Source organism: Haliotis cracherodii, unplaced genomic scaffold, assembly GCF_022045235.1.
Source record: "Haliotis cracherodii isolate W230 unplaced genomic scaffold, xgHalCrac1.p SCAF_4, whole genome shotgun sequence".
NCBI lineage: Eukaryota > Metazoa > Mollusca > Gastropoda > Lepetellida > Haliotidae > Haliotis > Haliotis cracherodii.
This window is the reverse complement of record NW_027266297.1, coordinates 16,071,274-16,095,401: the sequence shown is the minus strand read 5'-3', so window position 1 is coordinate 16,095,401 and position 24,128 is coordinate 16,071,274. Positions and strand designations below refer to the sequence as shown.

Sequence of the window (24,128 nt, the reverse complement as noted above, 5' to 3'; positions counted from 1 at the left end):
ATTGCCAGACCTCAGATTCTCATCCTCCTGTCTGTGCTTGTTCATGGGCTTCCTCAGCATTTGAAACTTGGTAGTTGATTGTCAATACATATATATGGAAAAGAGAAGAAACTATTAATATATGACACAAAGTAACGCCTCCAATTGGAAGCAGGGCTCTATTCCTGCTCTATACATGTGCAAACTATGTAATATCTGTTTCCGCTACCCAGTAACTGAATTAATAAAAAATTAACATATTGCAATAAAAGGAGAAAAATAATAACAAAGTACCTGTCTAAATATGACTTTCTGATGTTCATCTTTAAGATTCAAACTAATGTAACCTAGTGAAATTAATGAACCCTAAGGGGGTAGCCTAGTGGTTAAAGTGTTTGCTTGTCACGCCAAAGGCCATGGATCAATTCTCCACATGTGTGCAGTATGAGAAAGCCTTGTCTGGTGTCAACTTCTGTGCTAAAATTGCCATAAAACCCAACGTTTTTCTAGAAGTAATGTTTTTGACACCTTAAGCCCTGCTGGGGGTAGTTAGGGACTCTTATTTCAGTGATCCACCATGGCATGAAGGTACAAGCTGTATATTTCTTGTTTTCAGCCAGCATATTTGAGAAACATTTTTCTGCTGTGATTGACTCATTCCAAGATGCTGTCAAGTGCCTGTCGGAGTTTGCGTGTAACGCTGCATTCCCTGACACCAGCATGGAAGCCATCAGGCTGATCAGGAACTGTGCCAAGTACGTCGCAGAGAAGCCTCATGTGAGTACACCAGCATCCAGGGCTATTGTCAATGGCCGACTACATGGAGCATGTAGGGAGCCAAGGGCAGAGCTTCAGATTAATACTTCTGATTCCAGGGGGAGGTGGGGTAGCCTAGTGGTTAAAGTGTTGGCTCGTCACGCCGAAGACCCAGGTTCAATTCCCCATATGTGAAGCCCATTTTCCAGTGTCCCTCGCCATGATATTAGTGGAATATTGCTTAAAGCGGTGTAAAACCACATTCGCTCACTCTGGGTCAAGTGACGCAAGACCTGGGAAATGTTTCGGCCAGGAGACTCATATGGCCAAGGAACATGAAGGGTTATTAATTATTTATTGGATCAGTGACAAAGTGCGGGAATAATGGCCAATTGTGTAGATGCAGTGTAGTGGACTGCTAGCGAAGAAGTAAATGACAGGATCCGTCAGCTATCCCCATGAAAAGTCCCCATTACCCGATGCTTGTCGCAGATGCTTAGTAAAATGTGATAGAGTGGTTACGTACCCGATATATTTTCCTATTGGTCGCTGCTCATGATATCCACCGCTGGTTTTCCAAAATATCTACAGATTGCCCCGATAGCGGATAGCGGCTGTATTGCTAGTTGGTTTAACTCCAGTGTTCTCGCTCTAACTGTAAAGGCTAGGATATTGGTGGTCAAGTTCATTGGAATTTTGGTCCATCCAGATTGACCTCTTGTGTCATAAGATGTGCTTGAGTCTGTCTACACATGCTACTGACACACTGGATTTGTGTGTTTTATCACACTAACCACAGCAGCAAACTTCATTGTTCACACATTTACTGGTGTATTTCTGACCTATTGTGGGGCGGTCAGGTAGCCTAGTGGTTAAGGCGTTCGCTCGTCACGCCGAAGACCCGGGTTCGATTCCTGACATGGGTACAATGCGTGAAGCCCATTTCTCGTCTCCCCCAGCCGTGATATTGCTGGAATATTGCTAAAAGCGGCTTAAAATCAAACTCACTCACTCTGACCTATTGTTATCTTGTGCCCCAGATGTTCCGAGATCATACAGGGGAGGAGGTGTCAGTCCCAGAGGAGGACCGGGAGTGGGTGCGAGGATGGTTCCCAGTGTTATTTGAACTGTCCTGTGTCATCAACAGGTGTAAATTGGATGTCCGCACACGGTAAGAACTCTCCCACGCACATCAGTGCTACCATCAGTGAATAAGACCAGGGCCTACTTGCAAAAAGCGATCTTAGCGCTAAGATGATCGTAACGCCCATACTTTAACATAGGCTTACAATAGTCTAAGCGCTAAGATCGCTTTGTGCAAGTGGGCCCTGATGCTTTGCACTGGCTGATAAATTATTTCCAAAATACCTTTTATGCTGTATATGCAAAAGTAAGGATAAAATATATGGATGAACAACTTCTTTATTGACGTTTCGGTGTAGGTTCTAACACCATTATCAGTCACTTGAACCTACATCGAAACGAGACTCCTAATTGTGATAGAAGTTGTTCATCCATATATCTTATCCTTACTTCGTACTCCAACTTCTGAATGCCTCTCTAAGAAGCTGTATGTGCATGTTGGACACATTGATTAAGGTTTTATACCAGTTTTAGCTTTTTTCATCACTGCACGTGCAATTTTAGCCAAGATTGTATCAAATAATAACTTAGGGACCTAATATTGAGAACAGGGTGTTCCTAGCCCCCTCTCCACTGTGCCAGGGTCTGTGTGTGGGTTTGAATCCAGATTTCCTGATTATGATTCTTTGTGGGTTCTGTGCTTTTTGTAAACTAGGACTTGCATCATCTTGGGCTTTTTCTTTGATAATAATGAAATGCTGTTCAAAGGGGTGAACAACCAATCTTACTTCCTGAAGAATGACTTCTCCCTCTTCTGTACGATACACATGTGCACAGATTCCTTTGACTAATGCTGCTGTTTGTATTTCAGAGGTCTGACTGTGATGTTTGAGATCATGAAGACGTATGGAGAAACATTCCAGCCACATTGGTGGCGAGATCTCTTCAATATTATTTTCCGTATTTTTGATAACATGAAACTACCTGAACAGTTGAATGAGGTGAGTGAAGCCCTGCTGACTGATAGTTAATTGTATAGTCCCTTTTGTTTCATAATAGTTAATTGTACAGTCCCTTTTGTTTCATAATAGTTAATTGTACAGTCCCTTTTGTTTCATAATAGTTAATTGTACAGTCCCCTTTGTTTCATAATAGTTAATTGTACAGTCCCTTTTGTTTCATAATAGTTAATTGTACAGTCCCTTTTGTGAATTTAAAGTCATCTGCAAGTACGACCAGTCCTTTTGTGTCATAAATTTGCTAATCCTAAATGTTGTATTTTCTGTCCACAGAAGAATGAATGGATGACGACAACATGTAACCATGCACTGTATGCTATTGTGGATGTGTTCACGCAGTACTACGATGTCCTCAGTGATATCCTCCTGTCGGACCTCTACCAGATGCTGCACTGGTGTGTCCAACAGGGTGAGTACAACACACACAGGTAGGATGAGTACAACACGCAGGTAGGGTGAGTACAACGCACAGGTAGGATGAGTACAACACACAGGTAATATAGGTACAACACACAGGTAGGGTGAGTACAACACACAGGTAATATAGGTACAACACACAGGTAGGGTGAGTACAACACACACAGGTAGGATGAGTACAACATACAGGTAATATAGGTACAACACACAGGTAGGGTGAGTACAACACACAGGTAATATAGGTACAACACACAGGTAGGGTGAGTACAACACACAGGTAGGATGAGTACAACACGCAGGTAGGGTGAGTACAACGCACAGGTAGGATGAGTACAACATACACAGGTAGGATGAGTACAACACAGGTAGGATGAGTACAACACACACAGGTAGGATGAGTACAACACACACAGGTAGGATAAGTACAACACAGGTAGGATGAGTACAACACAGGTAGGATGAGTACAACACAGGTAGGATGAGTACAACACACGCAGGTAGGATAAGTACAACACAGGTAGGATGAGTACAACACAGGTAGGATGAGTACAACACAGGTAGGATAAGTACAACACAGGTAGGATAAGTACAACACAGGTAGGATGAGTACAACACAGGTAGGATGAGTACAACACACACAGGTAGGATGAGTACAACACAGGTAGGATAAGTACAACACAGGTAGGATGAGTACAACACACACAGGTAGGATAAGTACAACACACACAGGTAGGATGAGTACAACACACACAGGTAGGATGAGTACAACGCACAGGTAGGATGAGTACAACACACAGGTAATATAGGTACAACACACACAGGTAGGATGAGTACAACGCACAGGTAGGATTAATACAACACACACAGGTAGGATGAGTACAACACAGGTAGGATGAGTACAACACACACAGGTAGGATAAGTACAACACACAGGTAGGATGAATACAACACACACAGGTAGGATGAATACAACACACACAGGTAGGATGAGTACAACACACACAGGTAGGATAAGTACAACACACACAGGTAGGATGAGTACAACACACACAGGTAGGATAAGTACAATGCACAGGCAGGGTGGGGTAGTGTAGTTGTTAGAGTTCACTTTCACGCCAAGGTTCGATTCCACATGTAGACTCCTGTACCGTTATTTTTCTGACATTTTGTTAAAAGCTGCATAAAATCTTACATTCTAAGTTACTCGCAATTTGACATTTTGATGGTTAGAGAGTGCCAGTGCTCAATGACATATGTTGTTTGATTGTATCAGTCTTCGTGAGCAGTAATTGTTCCATTGTTTGTGTGCAGACAATGAGCAGTTGGCTCGCTCTGGCACCAACTGCCTGGAGAACCTGGTGATCTCTAACGGCATCAAGTACGCCCCCGAGGTGTGGGAGAAGACCTGCAGGTGCATGCTGGACATCTTCAAGTCCACCATTCCACACTCGTAAGTCTGTCGTCTCTCAGAAATTCAGTTGGCACTTCATATGAATAGATAATGCCCCAACTCTCGTAAGTCCTCAAGCTTGTCCTTTGTCACTCAGAGGAGTTTCTTGCCTGTAAGGTAAGGATATGAATATGAAGAAATAATGTAACAATATTCTACAAAGTTGCTATGAATACCATGTATGTATCATTGAGTGTTACGATTCTCTTTCCAGGTTATTGTCATGGAGACCCGAGGATGAGATGGACTCTGTGTCACCATCCAAAGACACTGCCAGTGATTATGATGCAAACTCCATGGACAATCAGGTAAGTTCCAAATCTAATGGTTATTACACCATGTCACCCTATAATATTACTCACTACAGACCACTTCCGTGGTCTAGTGGTAGAGCATCCAGTTGGAGAGCGGAAGATCCAGGGTTCAATCCCCACCTCATCATACATAAAGATGTTAAAAGACGTTACTTGTTGTTACCCTGTGTTTGTGCTCGGCATTAAGGGGCTAAAACGAGGACTGGTTGGCTCGGAGTCAGTATACTGTCCCTGAGTGGGGTATTCATGTTAAACTGTGGCATGGTATCTAAGTGAGCTAGCACTATAAAATCGGCATTAGTCTGTTCTAGTACAAGCAGCCACACACACATGCACTTGCATTTCCCCATTCACCTTGCCTCACTCACTACATCAGTGAACATATTCATCTCTATTGACGCACGGGTGGCCCAGTTGTCTAAGGCACCACAATTCGCTGTGCAGAATTGGACATGCAGGAAACCTATGATCGTGGGTTCGAATCCCGGTTTGCCCCTATTATGTTTCTAGGTTTGTCAGTACCATACCCGTGCCCGTTAGTTTTACCAAAGTGGTTAACGTCTGAGACCTGCATCACTTCCGCTTTCCTCAAACATTATGCTGACCCCCATGATATAACTGGAATAATGTTCAAAGCGGTGTTAATTTAACTCACTCATTCACTTACTTTTCATCTGTAAGAAGCATGCTCCATGATGTATGATTTAGGTCTCCAGTGATAACCTGGCAGTACATCACTGCCACAAGCCAAGTTGATAGACCTGAATTTTCTCTCTTGTTAATTCTGTTATCAGAGCTACCCGTGAAGATCCGGGGTACAATTGGTCTTCAGCAATTATGCTTGTCATAAGAGGCGACTAATGGGATTGGGGGGTCAGGCTCACTGACTTAGTCGATGCATGTTATCATATCCCAATTGCTCGGATCGATGCTCATGATGTCAATCACTAGATTGTCTGGTCCAAACTCGATTATTTACAGGCCACCATCATAAAGCTGGAATATTGCTGAGTGTGGCATTAAACAGCAAACAAACAAAAGCAAACGAATGTTATCTGAGCAGTACAGCATAATGAAAACCTATCAATGGCCATAGGCAGAGACAGTATAGGTTGACCGCAAGGAACTCTGGATAGCAGAGGTACTTTAAGATGGGCTTTGCAAAGGCAGGAGAGCACAATAGAGTGGAAGAGGGTTGGGGGTCTTGTAGATCAGCACACTTCACAACCAACACTCTATGGTCAGTTGAAGCATGTATGACTCAGAGCTCCAGATAGGCTGCGTATCTGCGTAAAATAAGCAATGCAGAAATACGCAGTAAAATAAAATCCAAACGTATCAAATACACAACGAACATTACAGATATGCTACAAAAATAAAACTTGTGTGTATCATCAAAATATTGTGAAGTAACCCTGCGTATTCGATTAGCAAATCAGCAACTTAATTTGTAATTTTAAACGGGCATTCCGTCAACCTTGCCAAACTCCATGATGACAAGTACATCATAATCATTTGCCATCACACTTTCTTGTGGAAGTATCATGGTATTTTTTAGTCCCATAAAGCTCTCGAACCCACACGACACCAGTTTGCAGGGACTAGATGAATAGTGTTTTTAAATATTTAACTTAAATACCCACATGTGTAACAACTAGTGGGTAACAGAAATTTGAATACCCAAATAGAATTAATGATACCCAACGATTTTAAAATGCATGGGTAAAATACCCACAACACCAAATGCTTATCTCGAGCTCTGATGACTTGGGGATTCATGGCAAAACTGGTCCCCAGTGTGTTTGTCATAAGACTGACTAAACTGAGGCATGAGTAGTTACAGTGTGTTTGGCTGATTGTGTGGGAAAGATGAAGTAGTGTATTCACACAAGTTTGCTGATGTTAACAGGACATCAGGTCAGAGTCTGGTCTGTCCCTTGAAAGTAACCACGAGAGCGGCAAGTTGAGGCGAGCGGACAGCATTGGCAGTAACGTCTCTGTGGAGTCACGGGATCACAAAATACCTCGATCAAGTAAGACATGCAGTTTCTCAAGTCTCATAAATATAACCTTGTTGCCAAGCGACAATTCATCTTGCTGTAAGCCCATTGTATTTTACACAGCCGTAATCGTAGTGGTGAGAGCAGTGCATCAAACATTCTCACTACTCAGTGCCTTCCATGAAATGCAAGTAAAATAAGGTTTGGTTGGTCACAGTGTGGTGACCTGATTGTGTATCATTGCATGGATTCTTGCTCAACCTCTGGCTCGCCTGGCTCGCTATATTTGATGATATGATATGAATGTTGATGACTGCAACCATGGAAACCAATTAAGTGGTAACTATGTCAACAATGCCAGGCTGATGTGTTTCTTTTCACACCAATGGCTTCATGCTAACACTGGGGGCGGTCGGGTAGCCTAGTGGTTAAAGCGTTCGCTCGTCACGCTGAAGACCCGGGTTCGAATCCCGACATGGGTACAATGTGTGTAGCCCATTTCTGGTGTCCCCCGCCGTGATATTGCTGGAATATTGCTAAAAGCGGCGTTAAACCATACTCACACACTCACTCATGCTCACACTTTCAATCACTGATCTCCTGCGGAGAGATCCGGGGTAAAATTGATCTTCAGCAACTCACGCTAGTTGTAAGAGGTGTGTAACAGAATCGGGTGATCAGGCTCACTGACTTGGTTGATGCATGTTATTGCATAGATCGATGCTCATGATGCCATTCACTGGATTGTCTGATTTGATTATTTACCGTTTGTTGGCATATAGCTGGAATATTGCTGAGTTCGGTGTACACAACTACTTGTTTGTCTTTGTCTGTGCAGCATTCCACAAAGCGATCCTAGTGTTATCACAACTCCTATTACCTCCTTTACCATAGACGTACAATAGTTGTAGCTCTGTGATCACTTGGTGGAATAGGACCCAGGATTACTTACCAGCCACCATGACATGGGGGCAGGAGCGCCGACTACCGAGGGTGTGTACAGATGTTGTGTGTGTGGTGTTGCAGAAGTTGCGACTGAGCAGAAGCTGTTCCAGGGCCTGTTGATCAAGTGTGTGGTGCAGCTTGAGCTCATCCAGACCATCGACAACATCGTCTTTTTCCCCGCCACCAGCAAGAAGGAGGATGCCGAGTACCTTGCTGCAGCGCAGGTGAGATGACACTGTTTATTACCTACGAGGGGCGATTGGGTAGCCTAGTGGTTAAAGCGTTCGCTTGTCACGCCGAAGATCCGGGTTCGATTCTCGATGTGGGTACAATGTGTGAAGCCCATTTCTGGTGTCCGCTGCCGTGATATTGCTGGAATATTGCTAAAAGCTGCGTAAAACCATACTCACTCACTATTACCTACGAGTGCAAACATATATGCCCTAGAGTCTCATCACGTCACAAGACAACAGTGTATTGTTTCCGTCATTCGGACGGTATTGCTAACGTCATTCAAATCTTTTGTGACATGAGGTTGGAATGACATCACACTAGAAACAAGGTCGTAGCTAAAGACTGTTGAAGTCATTCTACAAATTGCAGTTGCAACTTGCTGTCCTTATAGATAAACACTAAAATTTGTCTATGTATGAAGACATCTACTTTGGTAAAAAATAGAACATTATATTCGTGTTCATGTCATAGTATGTTTATGACACTATGACACTATGCCTAAATTCTGGTATTAAGACACTCGTGTCGAAAACATAGTATGAAATGAACACTCATATAATATCCTCTATATTTGACTGATGTGGATAACAAGTGGAGATAACAAGCAGCACAGATGTACACTTTTTGTAACTCTGCAAACAGAATGCATATCAGTTTTTATAAATATACCTCCATAAATGCAAAGAAATCTTGAAGAAAGTTCTTAAATAAACCCAGACATTTAGAGGAAGGGATATGACTCCTGCCGTGTATGTATCTGACTTTATCAGTGCAGGCATACAGTGACAAGGCAGATACAGGCTTTGATTCCTACAGTGTATATATCTGACTGTGCAGGCTAACAGTGACAAGGCAGATATAGGCTTTGATTCCTACAGTGTATATATCTGACTGTGCAGGCTAACAGTGATGAGGCAGATACAGGCTTTGATTCCTACAGTGTATATATCTGACTGTGCAGGCTAACAGTGATGAGGCAGATACAGGCTTTGATTCCTACAGTGTATATATCTGACTGTGCAGGCTAACAGTGACAAGGCAGATATAGGCTTTGATTCCTACAGTGTATATATCTGACTGTGCAGGCTAACAGTGATGAGGCAGATACAGGCTTTGATTCCTACAGTGTATATATCTGACTGTGCAGGCTAACAGTGACAAGGCAGATATAGGCTTTGATTCCTACAGTGTATATATCTGACTGTGCAGGCTAACAGTGACAAGGCAGATACAGGTTTTGATTCCTATAGTGTATATATCTGACTGTGCAGGCTAACAGTGACAAGGCAGATACAGGCTTTGATTCCTACAGTGTATATATCTGACTGTGCAGGCTAACAGTGACAAGGCAGATACAGGCTTTGATTCCTATAGTGTATATATCTGACTGTGCAGGCTAACAGTGATGAGGCAGGTACAGGCTTTGATTCCTATAGTGTATATATCTGACTGTGCAGGCTAACAGTGACGAGGCAGATACAGGCTTTGATTCCTATAGTGTATATATCTGACTGTGCAGGCTAACAGTGATGAGGCAGGTACAGGCTTTGATTCCTACAGTGTATATATCTGACTGTGCAGGCTAACAGTGACAAGGCAGATATAGGCTTTGATTCCTACAGTGTATATATCTGACTGTGCAGGCTAACAGTGACAAGGCAGATACAGGCTTTGATTCCTATAGTGTATATATCTGACTGTGCAGGCTAACAGTGACAAGGCAGATACAGGCTTTGATTCCTATAGTGTATATATCTGACTGTGCAGGCTAACAGTGACAAGGCAGATACAGGCTTTGATTCCTATAGTGTATATATCTGACTGTGCAGGCTAACAGTGATGAGGCAGGTACAGGCTTTGATTCCTACAGTGTATATATCTGACTGTGCAGGCTAACAGTGACAAGGCAGATATAGGCTTTGATTCCTACAGTGTATATATCTGACTGTGCAGGCTAATAGTGATGAGGCAGATACAGGCTTTGATTCCTACAGTGTATATATCTGACTGTGCAGGCTAACAGTGACAAGGCAGATACAGGCTTTGATTCCTACAGTGTATATATCTGACTGTGCTGGCTAACAGTGACAAGGCAGATATAGGCTTTGATTCCTACAGTGTATATATCTGACTGTGCAGGCTAACAGTGACGAGGCAGATACAGGCTTTGATTCCTATAGTGTATATATCTGACTGTGCAGGCTAACAGTGACAAGGCAGATATAGGCTTTGATTCCTATAGTGTATATATCTGACTGTGCAGGCTAACAGTGACAAGGCAGGTACAGGCTTCGATTCCTACAGTGTATATATCTGACTGTGCAGGCTAACAGTGACGAGGCAGATACAGGCTTTGATTCCTACAGTGTATATACCTGACTGTGCACGCTAACAGTGACAAGGCAGATATAGGCTTTGATTCCTACAGTGTATATATCTGACTGTGCAGGCTAACAGTGACAAGGCAGGTACAGGCTTTGATTCCTACAGTGTATATATCTGACTGTGCAGGCTAACAGTGACGAGGCACAGCTGTTTGACCCATCCCAGCAGAGAGAGGACCAGGGCATGTACCAGTTCCTCAGCTCCAACCAGCTGTTCATGCTCGTCGACTGTCTACTCCAGTCCCACAAGTTTGCCAAAGCTTTTAACTCTAACCACGAACAAAGGAATATACTCTGGAAAGCTGGTACGTGGTACTATTTAACAGTACAACTCACCCAAAGATTGTCACCCACAGTTGAACTCATTCACCCTCAGTTCATCTCATTCACCCACAGTTGATCTCATTCACCTGCAGTTGATCTCATTCACCCACAGCTTATCTCATTCACCCACAGTTGATATCTTTCACCCACAGCTGATCTCATTCACCCACAGCTGATCTCATACACCCACAGTTGACCTCATTCACACACAGTGGATCTCATTCACCCACAGTTGACCTCATTCACCCCATTAACCCATAGTTGATCTCATTCACCCAAAGTTGATATCTTTCACCCACAGTTGATCTCATTCACCCACAGCTGATCTCATACACCCACAGTTGACCTCATTCACACACAGTTGATCTCATTCACCCACAGTTGACCTCATTCACCCACAGTTGATCTCATTCACCCACAGTTGATCTCATTCACCCATAGTTGATCTAATTCACCCAAAGTTGATATCTTTCACCCACAGTTGATCTCATTCACTGACAGATGAACTCATTCACCCACAGTTGATCTCTTTCACCCACAGTTGATCTCATTCACCCACAAGGTCACAAAACCATCAACTTTAAATTTTCTGATAATAGCCCACCCTGTATGTTTACTGGTTGAATAGCCTTTTGCAAAAGAACAATAGAGTGCCATTGTACAAAGCGATCTTAGCGCTAAGGTGATCTTAACTCCCATCCCTTAACACAGACTTACGTCAGTTTTAGTGCGAAGATTGTTTTGTACAATGGAACCCAGATCAGTTCGGGCTTACTCGGACAAATCATCACAGCAGATAAGCCATTATTGGGTCACTCTTGTACAATAAAATATCCAAAAATCTTTCGACAATTGATTGTGATGCGTTTCATGCAGACAATATGTTTCAGGTTTTAAAGGTAAAGCCAAACCCAATTTACTGAAGCAGGAAACACAGAGTCTGGCATGTCTCTTCCGCATCCTGTTCCGTATGTACAATGATGAAGCAAGGACGGACGCCTGGCCAGACATTGAGAAGAAGTTGCTAGAGTAAGTTCCAATGTTATAGGTCAACAGATGTCAACAGTATGTTTATAATACATTGTTGTTGGTCTGCATTTAAAATGAACATACTCAGTGTTCAAAAGGATGAACATCAAGGGGATCCATGCATTATACAAATGTCACAAGATATAGATAAGATACTGTAGCAGATAACCTCAAGGATGCAGGGGTGCCTCTTTATTTGACTACAGCTGTTGATATGAGGTGGGCAACAGCAGAGTGTGGACTTAAGATTAAGACAGATAATGTCTGTGAAAAAGTGTATTGCTTTGTACTGTGTGACACTCTGTGTTTCAGTGATGTGTAACTGTGTGTTTCAGTCTGTGTCTGTGTTTCAGTGTTGTGTGACACTGTGTGTGCCTGTGATTCAGTGATGTGTGACAATGTGTGTGTGTTTCAGTGATGTGTGACAATGTGTGTTTCAGTGTTGTGTGACACTGTGTGTATCTGTGTTTCAGTGTTGTGTGACACTGTGTGTATCTGTGTTTCAGTGATGTGTGACACTGTGTGTGTGTTTCAGTGTTGTGTGACACCATATGGGTGTGTGTTTCAGTGATGTGTTACACTGTGTGTCTGTGTTTCAGTGATGTGTGACACTGTGTGTGTCTGTGTTTCAGTGTTGTGTGACACCATATGGGTGTGTTTCAGTGATGTGTGACACTGTGTGTCTGTGTTTCAATTATTTGTGACACTGTTTCAGTGTTGTGTAACACTGTCTGTTTCACTGATGTGACACTGTGTATCTGTGTTTCAGTGTTGTGTGACACTGTGTATCTGTGTTTCAGTGTTGTGTGACACTGTGTATCTGTGTTTCAGTGTTGTGTGACACTGTGTATCTGTGTTTCAGTGTTGTGTGACACTATGTATCTGTGTTGTGTGACACTATGTATCTGTGTTTCAGTGATGTGTGACATTGTGTGTCTGTTTCAGTGTTGTGTGACACTGTGTATCTGTGTTTCAGTGTTGTGTGACACTATGTGTCTGTGTTTCAGTGTTGTGTGACACTATGTATCTGTGTTTCAGTGTTGTGTGACACAATGTATCTGTGTTTCAGTGTTGTGTGACACTATGTATCTGTGTTTCAGTGTTGTGTGACACTGTGTGTCAGTGTTTCGGTGTTGTGTGACACTATGTATCTGTGTTTCAGTGTTGTGTGACACTATGTATCTGTGTTTCAGTGTTGTGTGACACTGTGTATCTGTGTTTCAGTGTTGTGTGACACTATGTGTCTGTGTTTCGGTGTTGTGTGACACTATGTGTCAGTGTTCCAGTGTTGTGTGACACTATGTATCTGTGTTTCAGTGTTGTGTGACACTATGTGTCTGTGTTTCGGTGTTGTGTGACACTATGTATCTGTGTTTCAGTGTTGTGTGACACTATGTGTCTGTGTTTCGGTGTTGTGTGACACTGTGTGTCTGTGTTTCAGTGTTGTGTGACAGTTGTGTGACACTGTGTGTCTGTGTTTCAGTGTTGTGTGACACTGTGTGTCTGTGTTTCAGTGTTGTGTGACACTGTGTGTCTGTGTTTCAGTGTCTGCAGCGATGCCCTGGATTACTTCCTGTCCCTGCAGTCTGACAGCCATCGCGAGGCATGGAGCAGCCTCATGTTGCTGCTGCTTACCCGAGTCCTTAAGATGTCTGATCAGAGGGTAGGATTACCTTCATCACTTCAATTTATCTGACCCCACCATGATATTCCTGGAATATTGCTAAAAAAAATTCTGATGTTTCCCATTACTTTATCTAATCAATCAACCATCCATCTTTTATCCTTATCCATGGTAAGACAAGTGATCTTGATACATTTACATAGTAGCTTGTAGAGTTTCAATACTCCTTGGCTGAAGGCAAAAAAGCTTCTTTGATCAGACAATTCATCAACACAAAGTAAACATTGATTTGAATTGATATGTCATCTCTGTGAATTGTTTTGGGGGGTTTTCATCTATATATTTGCAGAGATGCTTGTTGAATATTTTTATTTATTTTTTATTTAGCTTTAGTCTTTAAAAAGGAGTGGTATTTTCTTCTTTCTGCAGTTTCGAGTCCATGCATCCAAGTATTACCCGTTCCTGTGTGAATCCATTATGTTTGACCTCAAGCAAGAAATGAGATCCATCCTACGCAAGTTCTTCATCCGAGTCGGACCAGCGTTCGACATCCTTGAAAAATAATCCTGTACATAATCAGCCATCAGCTGTACATAACTCACAGACTGACAAGACAGGCGAGTACTTGGCCATGGGACAACAAGCTTCTGGTAAAGAGACATGACTGCTGGAGACGCAAGCTGGAACCTCCTTCCATCAAGACAGTTTCGTTCAATGGTAACAGGAAAGATCTTTTTGTAATATTTACTCAGAAATCTTCCCTGTTACCATAGAAACATAACTTAATTTGTGTCCTGTTCTATAAAGGGACATCATTCCTACAACAGATGCAACACCTGTTCTTCTACTTACAAACAGTTCTTGTGGTACTATGATCTCCGGAATGCTAACCTGTTCCATCCCCAAAATGGGACTAAGAACGTTTTTAAAAATGAATTTGTAGGATACTTTTGGTGGCATGAAATTGCTGCTTCTAATCCAGCAAAAGCCATTACTACAGTTTCCATACATCCAAAGCAATATGTATACAAATCTACTCTGTGATAAGATACAGGTTATGGGAGCAGGTTAACCTGTCTCACTTGAATTTTGTCTGCTTTATTTTAGGCTTTGAAAACTTTAAGAATTTTAAAATTCAGAGTCAACCAAATGGACTTTATTCTTTATTTAATTATTCATATTTTACATCTTTATTATGATATTATCTAGGGGTTGAAGAATGGGAGGTGTCTTGATTAACAATCCTGTATCCTCTGTATAGCTGTGCCTGTTGCTTGACAGACAATATGGCTGCCATGTTGTGGGAGTTTATACAGTACAGCCATTGGCTCGACTGCGATATGTTCTGTTGTTACAAGGTTGTTGCCATCCATGTGTGATACTCCAAGAGGGTTGAGTGCTGAGGGCAGAGCAAGGATGTCACGTGGAGTTTGTTCAACTAATCCTGTCAGATATCTATCTGTTAACAGGATGCTAAATGTACATTATATGGTTTTATTCATGTTGACAGTATGTGGCTACAAATACGCAAATCTAGGATAACATTCAGGGCCTTTCTAGGAATTGTGCTGGCCCTTATCAAGCATATGTGGTCACCACACAAATAATAGGAAGAACTATTTGGGGTTATTCTAGGTACTGTTCTGGGTCATTCTAGGTACTGTGCTGGCCCTTATCAAGCATATGTGGCAGCCACATACAGCCACACAAATAATAGGAAGACATATTCAGGGTCATTCTAGGTCCTGTGCTGGCCCTTATCAAGCATATGTGGCTGCCACATACAGCAACACAAATAATAGGAAGACATATTCAGGGTCATTCTAGGTCCTGTGCTGGCCCTTATCAAACATATGTGGCCGCCACATACAGCAACACAAATAATAGGAAGACATATTCAGGGTCATTCTAGGTCCTGTGCTGGCCCTTATCAAACATATGTGGCCGCCACATACAGCAACACAAATAATAGGAAGACATATTCGGGGTCATTCTAGGTATTGTGCTGGCCCTTATCAAGCACATGTAAGTCATCTACAATTATGAATTACATATTTGTCCTGCGTCAGGAAATATGGAAGATAGCAGAAATTTGTTTTCCCAGACAGTACGCTCTTGTCTTGTCTTGTCTTGTCATCGTAGTCCGTGGTCAGTAGCGACCAAACATACTATACTTACATGTGATATATTTAGCCAGACCATGGTACACTTTTCCACATCACCAACAGCTTACCTTGTTTGTTTTTTTGTATATTGTTGTTTCCATGGTAATGCAAGTCATAACAGCCCCCTCCCCGCTCATGTCACAGGAGAATCTTAGCTTATGTATGTGCAATGGCAGCAAGGGCTCTCCCGTGATATGACTATCTATCATTCTTTTGTCATCCTATAACTTTCAAAAAGTATTCTTCTCATTTCATAGCTTTATTGTAAAGGGCTTGAAGCTTGATTAATTTATTACTCATTTATGTAACTTTCATAAAACTGATAGGTTGTATGGATTCATTATCATATTCTGTTTCTTATACTCCGTTGTCGTTTATCTAATCAAATGTCGTAGTAGCCAGCTGACAGATGTGTTTGTAATCTTGTATACAGACGTTCCTGACTTGGAATGTTTGAAGGCGTAGAATATTTTGAATATATGTTGTGATGAAGAAAGCCTACTGCTATGATGATGCAAATAGAACATCCTAATCAGAACAGTGTTTTACTTTCTCTTTGATAATGTTCTAGTCAACTTGATATCGATAGTTATGTATGATTGTGAAAGAAATGTATGTTTAATCTTTCAAAATTATCAACAGTTTTGAGAAGGTGGATTTGAGAACACAGAAATGAGTGTTTTGGGTAAGGATAATAAAATAAAAATGTGGTCTTGAGGTAATCAACTTAAACGTTAGCCTTGGTTTCCGTTCACTACCAGTTTCAGTTTTCATTTCAAGTGTGCCGTTCAAGTGTTCCTATGGAGTCCTGTGAAAATGAGAGAATGTGTGTAGATTAATACATGTATAGGGATTTATGAATTTAAATAAAGTGTACAACTAGATGAATGAAATGATATTTTTATGATATTTTGTCATCACATAAATTGCCTTGTTAAATGTGTATGAAATTAGATGGTAATATATTTCAGAGTTTTAATGTGTAGTTGTCAGTGCAGAAAAGGCTGAGATGCATTGCAGATGTTAGGGTACAAGACCTGTTTCCATCTTGTGCAGACAAGGCTGAGATGCATTGCAGATGTTAGGTACAAAACCTGTTTCCATCTTGTGCAGACAAGGCTGAGATGCATTGCAGATGTTAGGTACAAAATCTGTTTCCATCTTGTGCAGACAAGGCTGAGATGCATTGCAGATGTTAGGTACAAAACCTGTTTCCATCTTGTGCAGACAAGGCTGAGATGCATTGCAGATGTTAGGGTGCAAGACCTGTTTCCTTCCTACCAGCTGCCCATGTTTCTGTTCCCATGACCAGGGTTAGATAAGACCACTAGTTCTGTGACCAGCTAAAATCTGAACGGACTACTAGTTTTGAAAGAGCTATGTTAACAACTGTCTGAAATTAGCTATTAGGATTTTATTACTCATGGTGTCTACTCTATCAAGATTTGAATCGGCGAGTCTTCATGTATATTAGAAATACTCCAAAACCATACACGTCTCTAGGCCAGAATATGATATTGTGAATCAGCAACACCCACAAGGCAGGTATTCTAATGGAATCTCTGAAAACAAATTTAACTTGTGTATGATTTTTGTTAGCGTTCCTTTGTTTATATTCTGACTGACTAGTGCGTTCATTATGGCGAATATGATAGATCATGCATGTAGTTTATATGTCAGTGAGCAAACATTATATATGTACGTAATGGCATCCTCTGCCTCAGTAGAGCTACATTTGCTTCTTTGTCTGTCTTCTAACAGACCTACAACTGAGCTCATGATGCTGAGTAGTTAATGTATCAATATATATCAGAGGTGGATCCAGGATTCAGCAGAACATTGTAGTGGCTAGACAAAAAGGTGAATGTGCATCCGTGCATCCATCTTTATCTGCATCCCTGCACAGGACTAGAGTTAACTTTGTACGGTTGCATACATTATTTGTTAGGACTAGTGACTTAACTGGGTTTTCTATTCATGTCTTATGACAATGAGATTGGTTTGTTGTTTAACGCCGCACTCAGCAATATTCCAGCTATATGATGGCGGTCTGTAAATAATTGAGTCTGGACCAGACAATCCAGTGACTAATATCATGAACATCGATGAGATGGTTGAAGTTGATTCTAGCACTGAACTGACTCACCACTGGTGCAACTGTGGAGGAAGCACCATGTGCTTTCAATTTGCTTTCAATGTGCTTCAATAGGGTTGAATAATAAACAAAGCTTGGACTGTCATACATGATGTCTTACTGTCTTATAATGATGATTATTAAACAGACATTAGTTCCAGATATCTAAGCATTGCAAGATTAATGTACCGAGTATTGGAGGTAGCGTTCAAAATGTCCGGTATGCATGTATTCTGGCAATGATTTTTGGTAGAACAAATGTGTTTAGTGCCATGTTGTCTGTGTGATGTGAGGCTAGGTCTGTTGTTGCCACTTCATCAACAAGATTGGTAAGTGATATGATCACACATGTCTATACTTGTGATGCTGTGAAATGCTAATCAAGACAAATGAAATAACTGGAAACTCAACCCAAATACTTTTAGTAGACAGCTACAGATAAGCTGCGTGTTTGCGTAAAATACCCCCCAAAACTATTTAAAACCCAATTACTTTCAATTAACTTGCGTACAGAAACGCATCCATTAAATGGAAAACTCAATTGTTTGAAAACAGTGTGAGTAAATACCCAATAAAGCATTTTCGGCATTCAAACAATGGAGCTAATTTCCGAAACACATTTACGAGCTAATCAGGCCTATATTTAGAACCATTATATTACATCTAAAACTTTATTTCATTTTTTTTTTAAACAAAATGGTTACTCATATTGGGAAAAACCTAAAAGAGTGTTGAATAGGTGAGTGAAAAAATATTGGTGACCCAGTGAAAAATGTGATAACCCAATGAAAATAGAAACCGTCGAGTAAAAACTCAATTGCTCAAGTTATCAGGAGCTCTTGTAGATTTGACTTGACAGCTGCTTGACAACTTAAGATCTTTATCTTAAGATATGTTTTTGATTCATGTTGATAAGAGAAGCATGTCCTTATGTAAGTATACTGCGTTTAGCTAATGATACAGTAGTCATTAAAGATGTCTCTAGAATTGATACTAATGTTGAATTGTTTTAACCCAATCAGCAACAATTATTATTTATTTACACAGAGTGACTAGTGATGGTATTATGGAGTATTGCTGCACGTTTGTAATGAGGAATTAATCACAATTAATTTAATAGTGGCACCTGTTTTGTTTTGTTACTGTTTTGCGAGTATATCTCTTTTAATTGTTATAATGTTACATCATGTCATTTTTAGTTTTCATATTTTTTTCGTGCACATATATTATTGTTTTTGGTGTAGAAGTCGCAGTTGAAATGATTGACTGTGAAGAGGACTATGGTAAAACCAGTGTGCATCGTCCTATTGTCTGAAATTCTAATAATGCTTATGGAATCTGTTCCTCAGTCTTTGATGAACAATGTATCTACAGCAGCCATCAAAATTCATGCTAGTCCACTAGCCCAAGGCTACTAAATTGTGCTGAGGACAAGTAAATATTCAATGATGGTAGTCCTCATCGACTAGTTCCATTTGAGGGCTATAGTTCTGAACCAGTTTTCAATGCTTCAATTTTAGCAGTCAGATTAGCAGTCAATAAAACAAACAAAAAAACAACATTGTAAATAATTTGTCTCTTTCAAGAAGGATGAACTACAAACTGAGGAATATTGAATTAAGGATTACACTTGTTCTCAGGACAAGTCTTTCATAAATAGGATTTCTAAGGCTGTATCAGTTAATAAGAAAAAAAACCTGTCAATTTCAAAATATTTAGGAGCCATAAATCTCTTGTGAGACTGAAGTCATGTTCACAACATTCCATGTTTCTTAGTTTCATCATGAATGTGATGAACGTGATGAATGCTTCAGCATGACATATTTGTGCTACTCATTGGGTTTTGTAAAGATATATTTCTACACCTTTATGAGGTCTGTTGTGTCACTCTTCATTCCTTTGTAATGAGGACTTGAAACCAGTGAGGTATCATCAATAAAGTAAGGTAATTTTTAAGTACAATCCTGATATTCAGGATCTATCATTATATTATTATTTTTGGTCCAACAGTTTATTTCTGTGCTTCTCGCTGATTATCCTTTTGTGTGACCCTAACTAACTTGTTTAGAAACAGGAACACTGATACATGGTAGACCATTGTGATTTGTACACTTCGGGGTGTACTACTGATATTACAGTGTAGATAGGCCTATTTTCACCCAAAGCAAGGAAGAGATTTTCTTTAGAGTTGCCTCCCCTTACATCTGCATTCTTGTTGTTGGACCAAGGTTTGTGTGTGAAGGATTTATTTCTGTTGGGACTTGATGATGTTAATTCTCAAAAGATTTAAACCAGACATGAGACAAATTTTTTGCAAGGACTATTAAGGGTAGGGGGAAATTACATGTGACTAGCATAGGGTACTGGCATCCTTGTAATTTGTGTCCTGTATGAAATTACCAATCATTAGCCCAGCTAATATAGAAACATGAACCCACCTGAAACCATGACCCAGATCAAGATTTATTTGCATTGTAAACAAATCATTTTGCATTATTAATGGTTTCAATATGTAATTATAAGAACATTAGTTGGTAGCATATGATATGTGTCATGTCTATGACTGAACAGAGCTGCTTACTGTAGAAAACCTCATTGCCAGGGAGGAACTTGAATTATTTGCTTGCCGTATCCCAAAACAGCAGAATGCTCAGCTTACAATAAAACCCTATTTTCTTGCTTCCTACACCATGGGATGGTGAAGGGGCACGGGTGGCTCGGTCGTCTAAGGCGCTTCGATTCGATGTGCAGAGTTGCGTCCCTTGAGCATACCAGAAACCTATGATTGTTGGTCGAATCCCGGTTCGCCCAGATTGTTTCTAGGTTTGTCCGCACCATACCCGAGCTCCTTGGTTTCACCAAATCGGTAAACGTCTGAGACCTGCATCACTTCGGGCTTTCCTCCCACATAAAGCTGACATGCCGTGATATAACTAGAATAATGTTTAAAGCGGCATTAAAACCCAACTCACTCACACTCTTACAAGAATGGTGAAATCAGTTGTTGGCACAGTGGTTGGTGTGTTTGATAACCAGGATTGAACCCCACATTAACATGTTGACGGGTGGTCGGCACATGACTGGGGTGATGTTGCAGACATGATTTTTGAATGTATGATTTATTCTCGTCACTATAAGGGATATTGCAAAGGAGACATTAATTAATCTTTTAACTGACATGGCTACGAGTTGTGCACCATTCCTTTATGTCCAGTCCAGGCAGGGCAAGATTGCTGTGTTCCTGTTAACGATTGACCCATTATTCCACCTTTAGGATATAAATTGTGAATTTATTTCATAAGTTAACTTGGTTAATTTCAGAAAAACAAAACTATTATTTAGATTTAAGATTTGAGAACAGAATTGTTAATAAGTCTTTTATTCCTAATACTTCAGCAATGTGTCATAAGCCAGTCTTCATCTACACACTGCCATCCCAGACAGCATGATTGTTTTCACATATTTCTTTCAATGATTTAATTTATACATTTCAATATTTACAGAGATACATGGTGGTTTTAAGGCATATAATATGCCTTCATTCAAAGGGTAATTGGTCAGCAAATATTAATTTTATTTACGCCATATGCCATAGAATGCATGTAATCATAGTTGTGTGTCATCAGAAATGCTTTGATAATATGTTTCTATTTGTATATATTGTTGATGGAACAGTTAGGCGAAACAAGCATGCAACATGCATGAAAAACGATCGAGTTAATTTTACTCTTAATTTATTGCTGTGGGTTTCTATTCTGTGTCTGTTTGCATAGAAGCAATATTTGTTGACGAGATGAGAATATGTTGACGATAATGGCAAAAGAAGCATACAAATTTTGTAATAAACAATTGTAGGCCTTTGGCACATTTTTCATAAAACTTGTATAAACATTTTTATCAGATGGTAAACAAAACAAAAAGGGTAGGTGAACAAAACTATGAAAGCGTATGAATGATCTAAATTAATATCATATTTACGTTTGCAAAACCTACTGTTTTATGAACTTCAACAATTGTATTGAAATCCTGTACAGCAGAATGTGTCAAAACGCCTGTATATATTTGCAGTGTTAACCTGCCTGTTATTCTCCGTTATGCCACTTGGGTTCAGCGATGAGCATATTGTTGACTAAATACTCCCTGTATCAATAACCCAGCCCCACATTGTAAACCCTTTCACCTGGCCTTTTGTTAGCACCACCAGCGTTGCTTTTAGGGGACCTGTCATATTTGACAAAATTGAAAACTAATCACAGACATGAGGACAGGAAATTCTGCATTTCTGTTTATAGAAGTCTTAAGAGGATCAAATATGATAGAAAAATAATAGTAAATATTAGGAAGGTTCTTTTGTTTGTTATTATCATGAACAATAATTCTGAACCTGATCATCTGACATTGTGGTGTGGCCAAGTGGTTAGTGTGTTCACTCAGCTCACTTAGTTCTGGGTTTGATTTTCTCATAGATAGGTTTAGACTAACTTGGGTATTTCCTACCATGATATAACTGCAGTATTCCTAACAGCATAAAGACCATGCAGACACATAGGACCTGCTCCACAAAGGGGCCTGGGCATCGTTCCACAAAGCGATCTTAGCCAATCATAACTCCCATACTTTAACATTGACTCACAATGAATGAGTGTTTAGATGGTTTTGTGGAATGGTCCCTGATCCATAACGGATGACTACTGTATGTCCTGTGTTAAAAGTATTGGACAGTCATAGGCCTATGCTTTGTGGAAAGTTGGAAAGGTCTAACACCTGCACTTTGGGCTTTAATCAAACAGACCCCATGATACATCTAAAATACTGTTAAACTCAACATACTCATTCTGAGGAAGGAGGCCTATGTCTTTGTTAAGGAAAACAAATTTAAAAAAGGTATTTAATGGCAGGATTGGTTCCCTAGAAGTAATGAGTGCCTGTTAAGTCATTTGTACAGTTTATTTATACCTTATTTATGCTTGGTTGTTCATGAGACTCGGTGGTATGGCTACCACACTCCTTGGGTTCCTGTTGTTGGTTATTATTGTCCACAGTTGTACAGAACTGATAAACCCTTTGTATATGACATTTGTATGAGACCCTTGATATGTATCTGCTCTGTATGTCAGAAGGTTGTCATGATAATAAAAGGATGTACTTATTGTTTGGGACTTGTGTGTTTATTTGATCTGCCTGTAAATTTACGCTGGCGGGTATCCTGGGAGACAGCTTCCAGTGTACAGCATCTTTGTACAAACACGCTGTTTGAAGGGGGCGTGGCATAAATGTAAATGTCCGATTGGGATTTTAAATTTTCCGGACCCCTGGAGTAAACTAAGTTTATAACAAACACGCTTATTACGAACTGAGGATATAACGAACTATTTCTTGGTCCTGTCCATTTGCTGTATATATGTTGTACATATGCTTATAACAAACTATGGTTATAGCGAATTTAAATTAGTGGTTTCTTTGAGTTTGCTAGAACTGTAGTTTACTGTAAGTGCAAGTAAGGCAGATGTGTTCAGGCTCAATGACATTGCTGATTTGTGGTCATTGTACCCGGATGGGATGGATCCTTGTTCATGCTTTCACTCTTTACAGGCTGCGTGTGCGTGCGTGCGTGCATGCGTGCATGCGAGCGAGAGAGGGGGTTGTTTAACACTGCCCTTAGCAATGTCCCAGCTACCTAGGGGCAGTCTTAAACAACTCACTCAACACTCCATTATTTACTGACCAACATATAGCTGGAATATTGCTGAATGCTGGTTACACAACAACTCTGAACAACAACAGCTTAATAAGTTAGGAAAGCCTTAAGGGGCGGAGACAAGGTGCCGCTTTGGTGAGACACGTGTGGAATCAAGATCCTGGAAGCAATGCCACACAATTTCGGTGCCTTTGACAACTGGGCTCTGTATATTTTAATAAACCCTTTAACTTTGTATATTTCAAATGCCTACCTGGTGTTAAGGTTGTATTGTGTACAATTAAGTACAATTATTACATGATAATAGGATTCATAAGGATTTACTGAAGGTAGATAATTACTGGCTGTCACTGCGCCAGTCTACTAAACAATTGACTGGGAACAATATCCACTTAATCAGAATAGCTAGTTGTTTTGGTCTGTAACGGTGTGGGGAATCTGGGGCAGAATAGACCTTGATTGCCGTAAGAACCAATCTCATTAAAACCAGATTTTAGTTCTCTCAAACTACAATCTGATATTAATGAGATTGCGTAAGAGTCAACAAATTAGGGTCTGGTGATTCCAATAGAT

At 40.5% G+C, this 24,128-nt stretch overlaps 1 protein-coding gene across 3 annotated transcripts in view; it reads left to right on the top strand.

Moving 5' to 3' along the window:
* LOC139480205 (brefeldin A-inhibited guanine nucleotide-exchange protein 1-like) overlaps nt 1-22,994 on the top strand; it is a 79,443-nt gene extending 56,449 nt beyond the window's left edge. For all 3 annotated transcript variants that reach the window (XM_071263237.1, XM_071263238.1, XM_071263236.1), the window contains 12 exons: nt 596-756; nt 1,776-1,906; nt 2,690-2,819; nt 3,111-3,246; nt 4,566-4,704; nt 4,919-5,012; nt 6,928-7,051; nt 8,045-8,187; nt 10,709-10,886; nt 11,796-11,934; nt 13,480-13,597; nt 13,988-22,994. In XM_071263237.1, the coding sequence (XP_071119338.1) occupies nt 596-756; nt 1,776-1,906; nt 2,690-2,819; nt 3,111-3,246; nt 4,566-4,704; nt 4,919-5,012; nt 6,928-7,051; nt 8,045-8,187; nt 10,709-10,886; nt 11,796-11,934; nt 13,480-13,597; nt 13,988-14,122 (1,628 nt within the window). In that variant the 3' untranslated portion in view covers nt 14,123-22,994. The remainder of the gene's footprint in view (nt 1-595; nt 757-1,775; nt 1,907-2,689; nt 2,820-3,110; nt 3,247-4,565; nt 4,705-4,918; nt 5,013-6,927; nt 7,052-8,044; nt 8,188-10,708; nt 10,887-11,795; nt 11,935-13,479; nt 13,598-13,987) is intronic.
* Nucleotides 22,995-24,128: the final 1,134 nt, after the last annotated feature.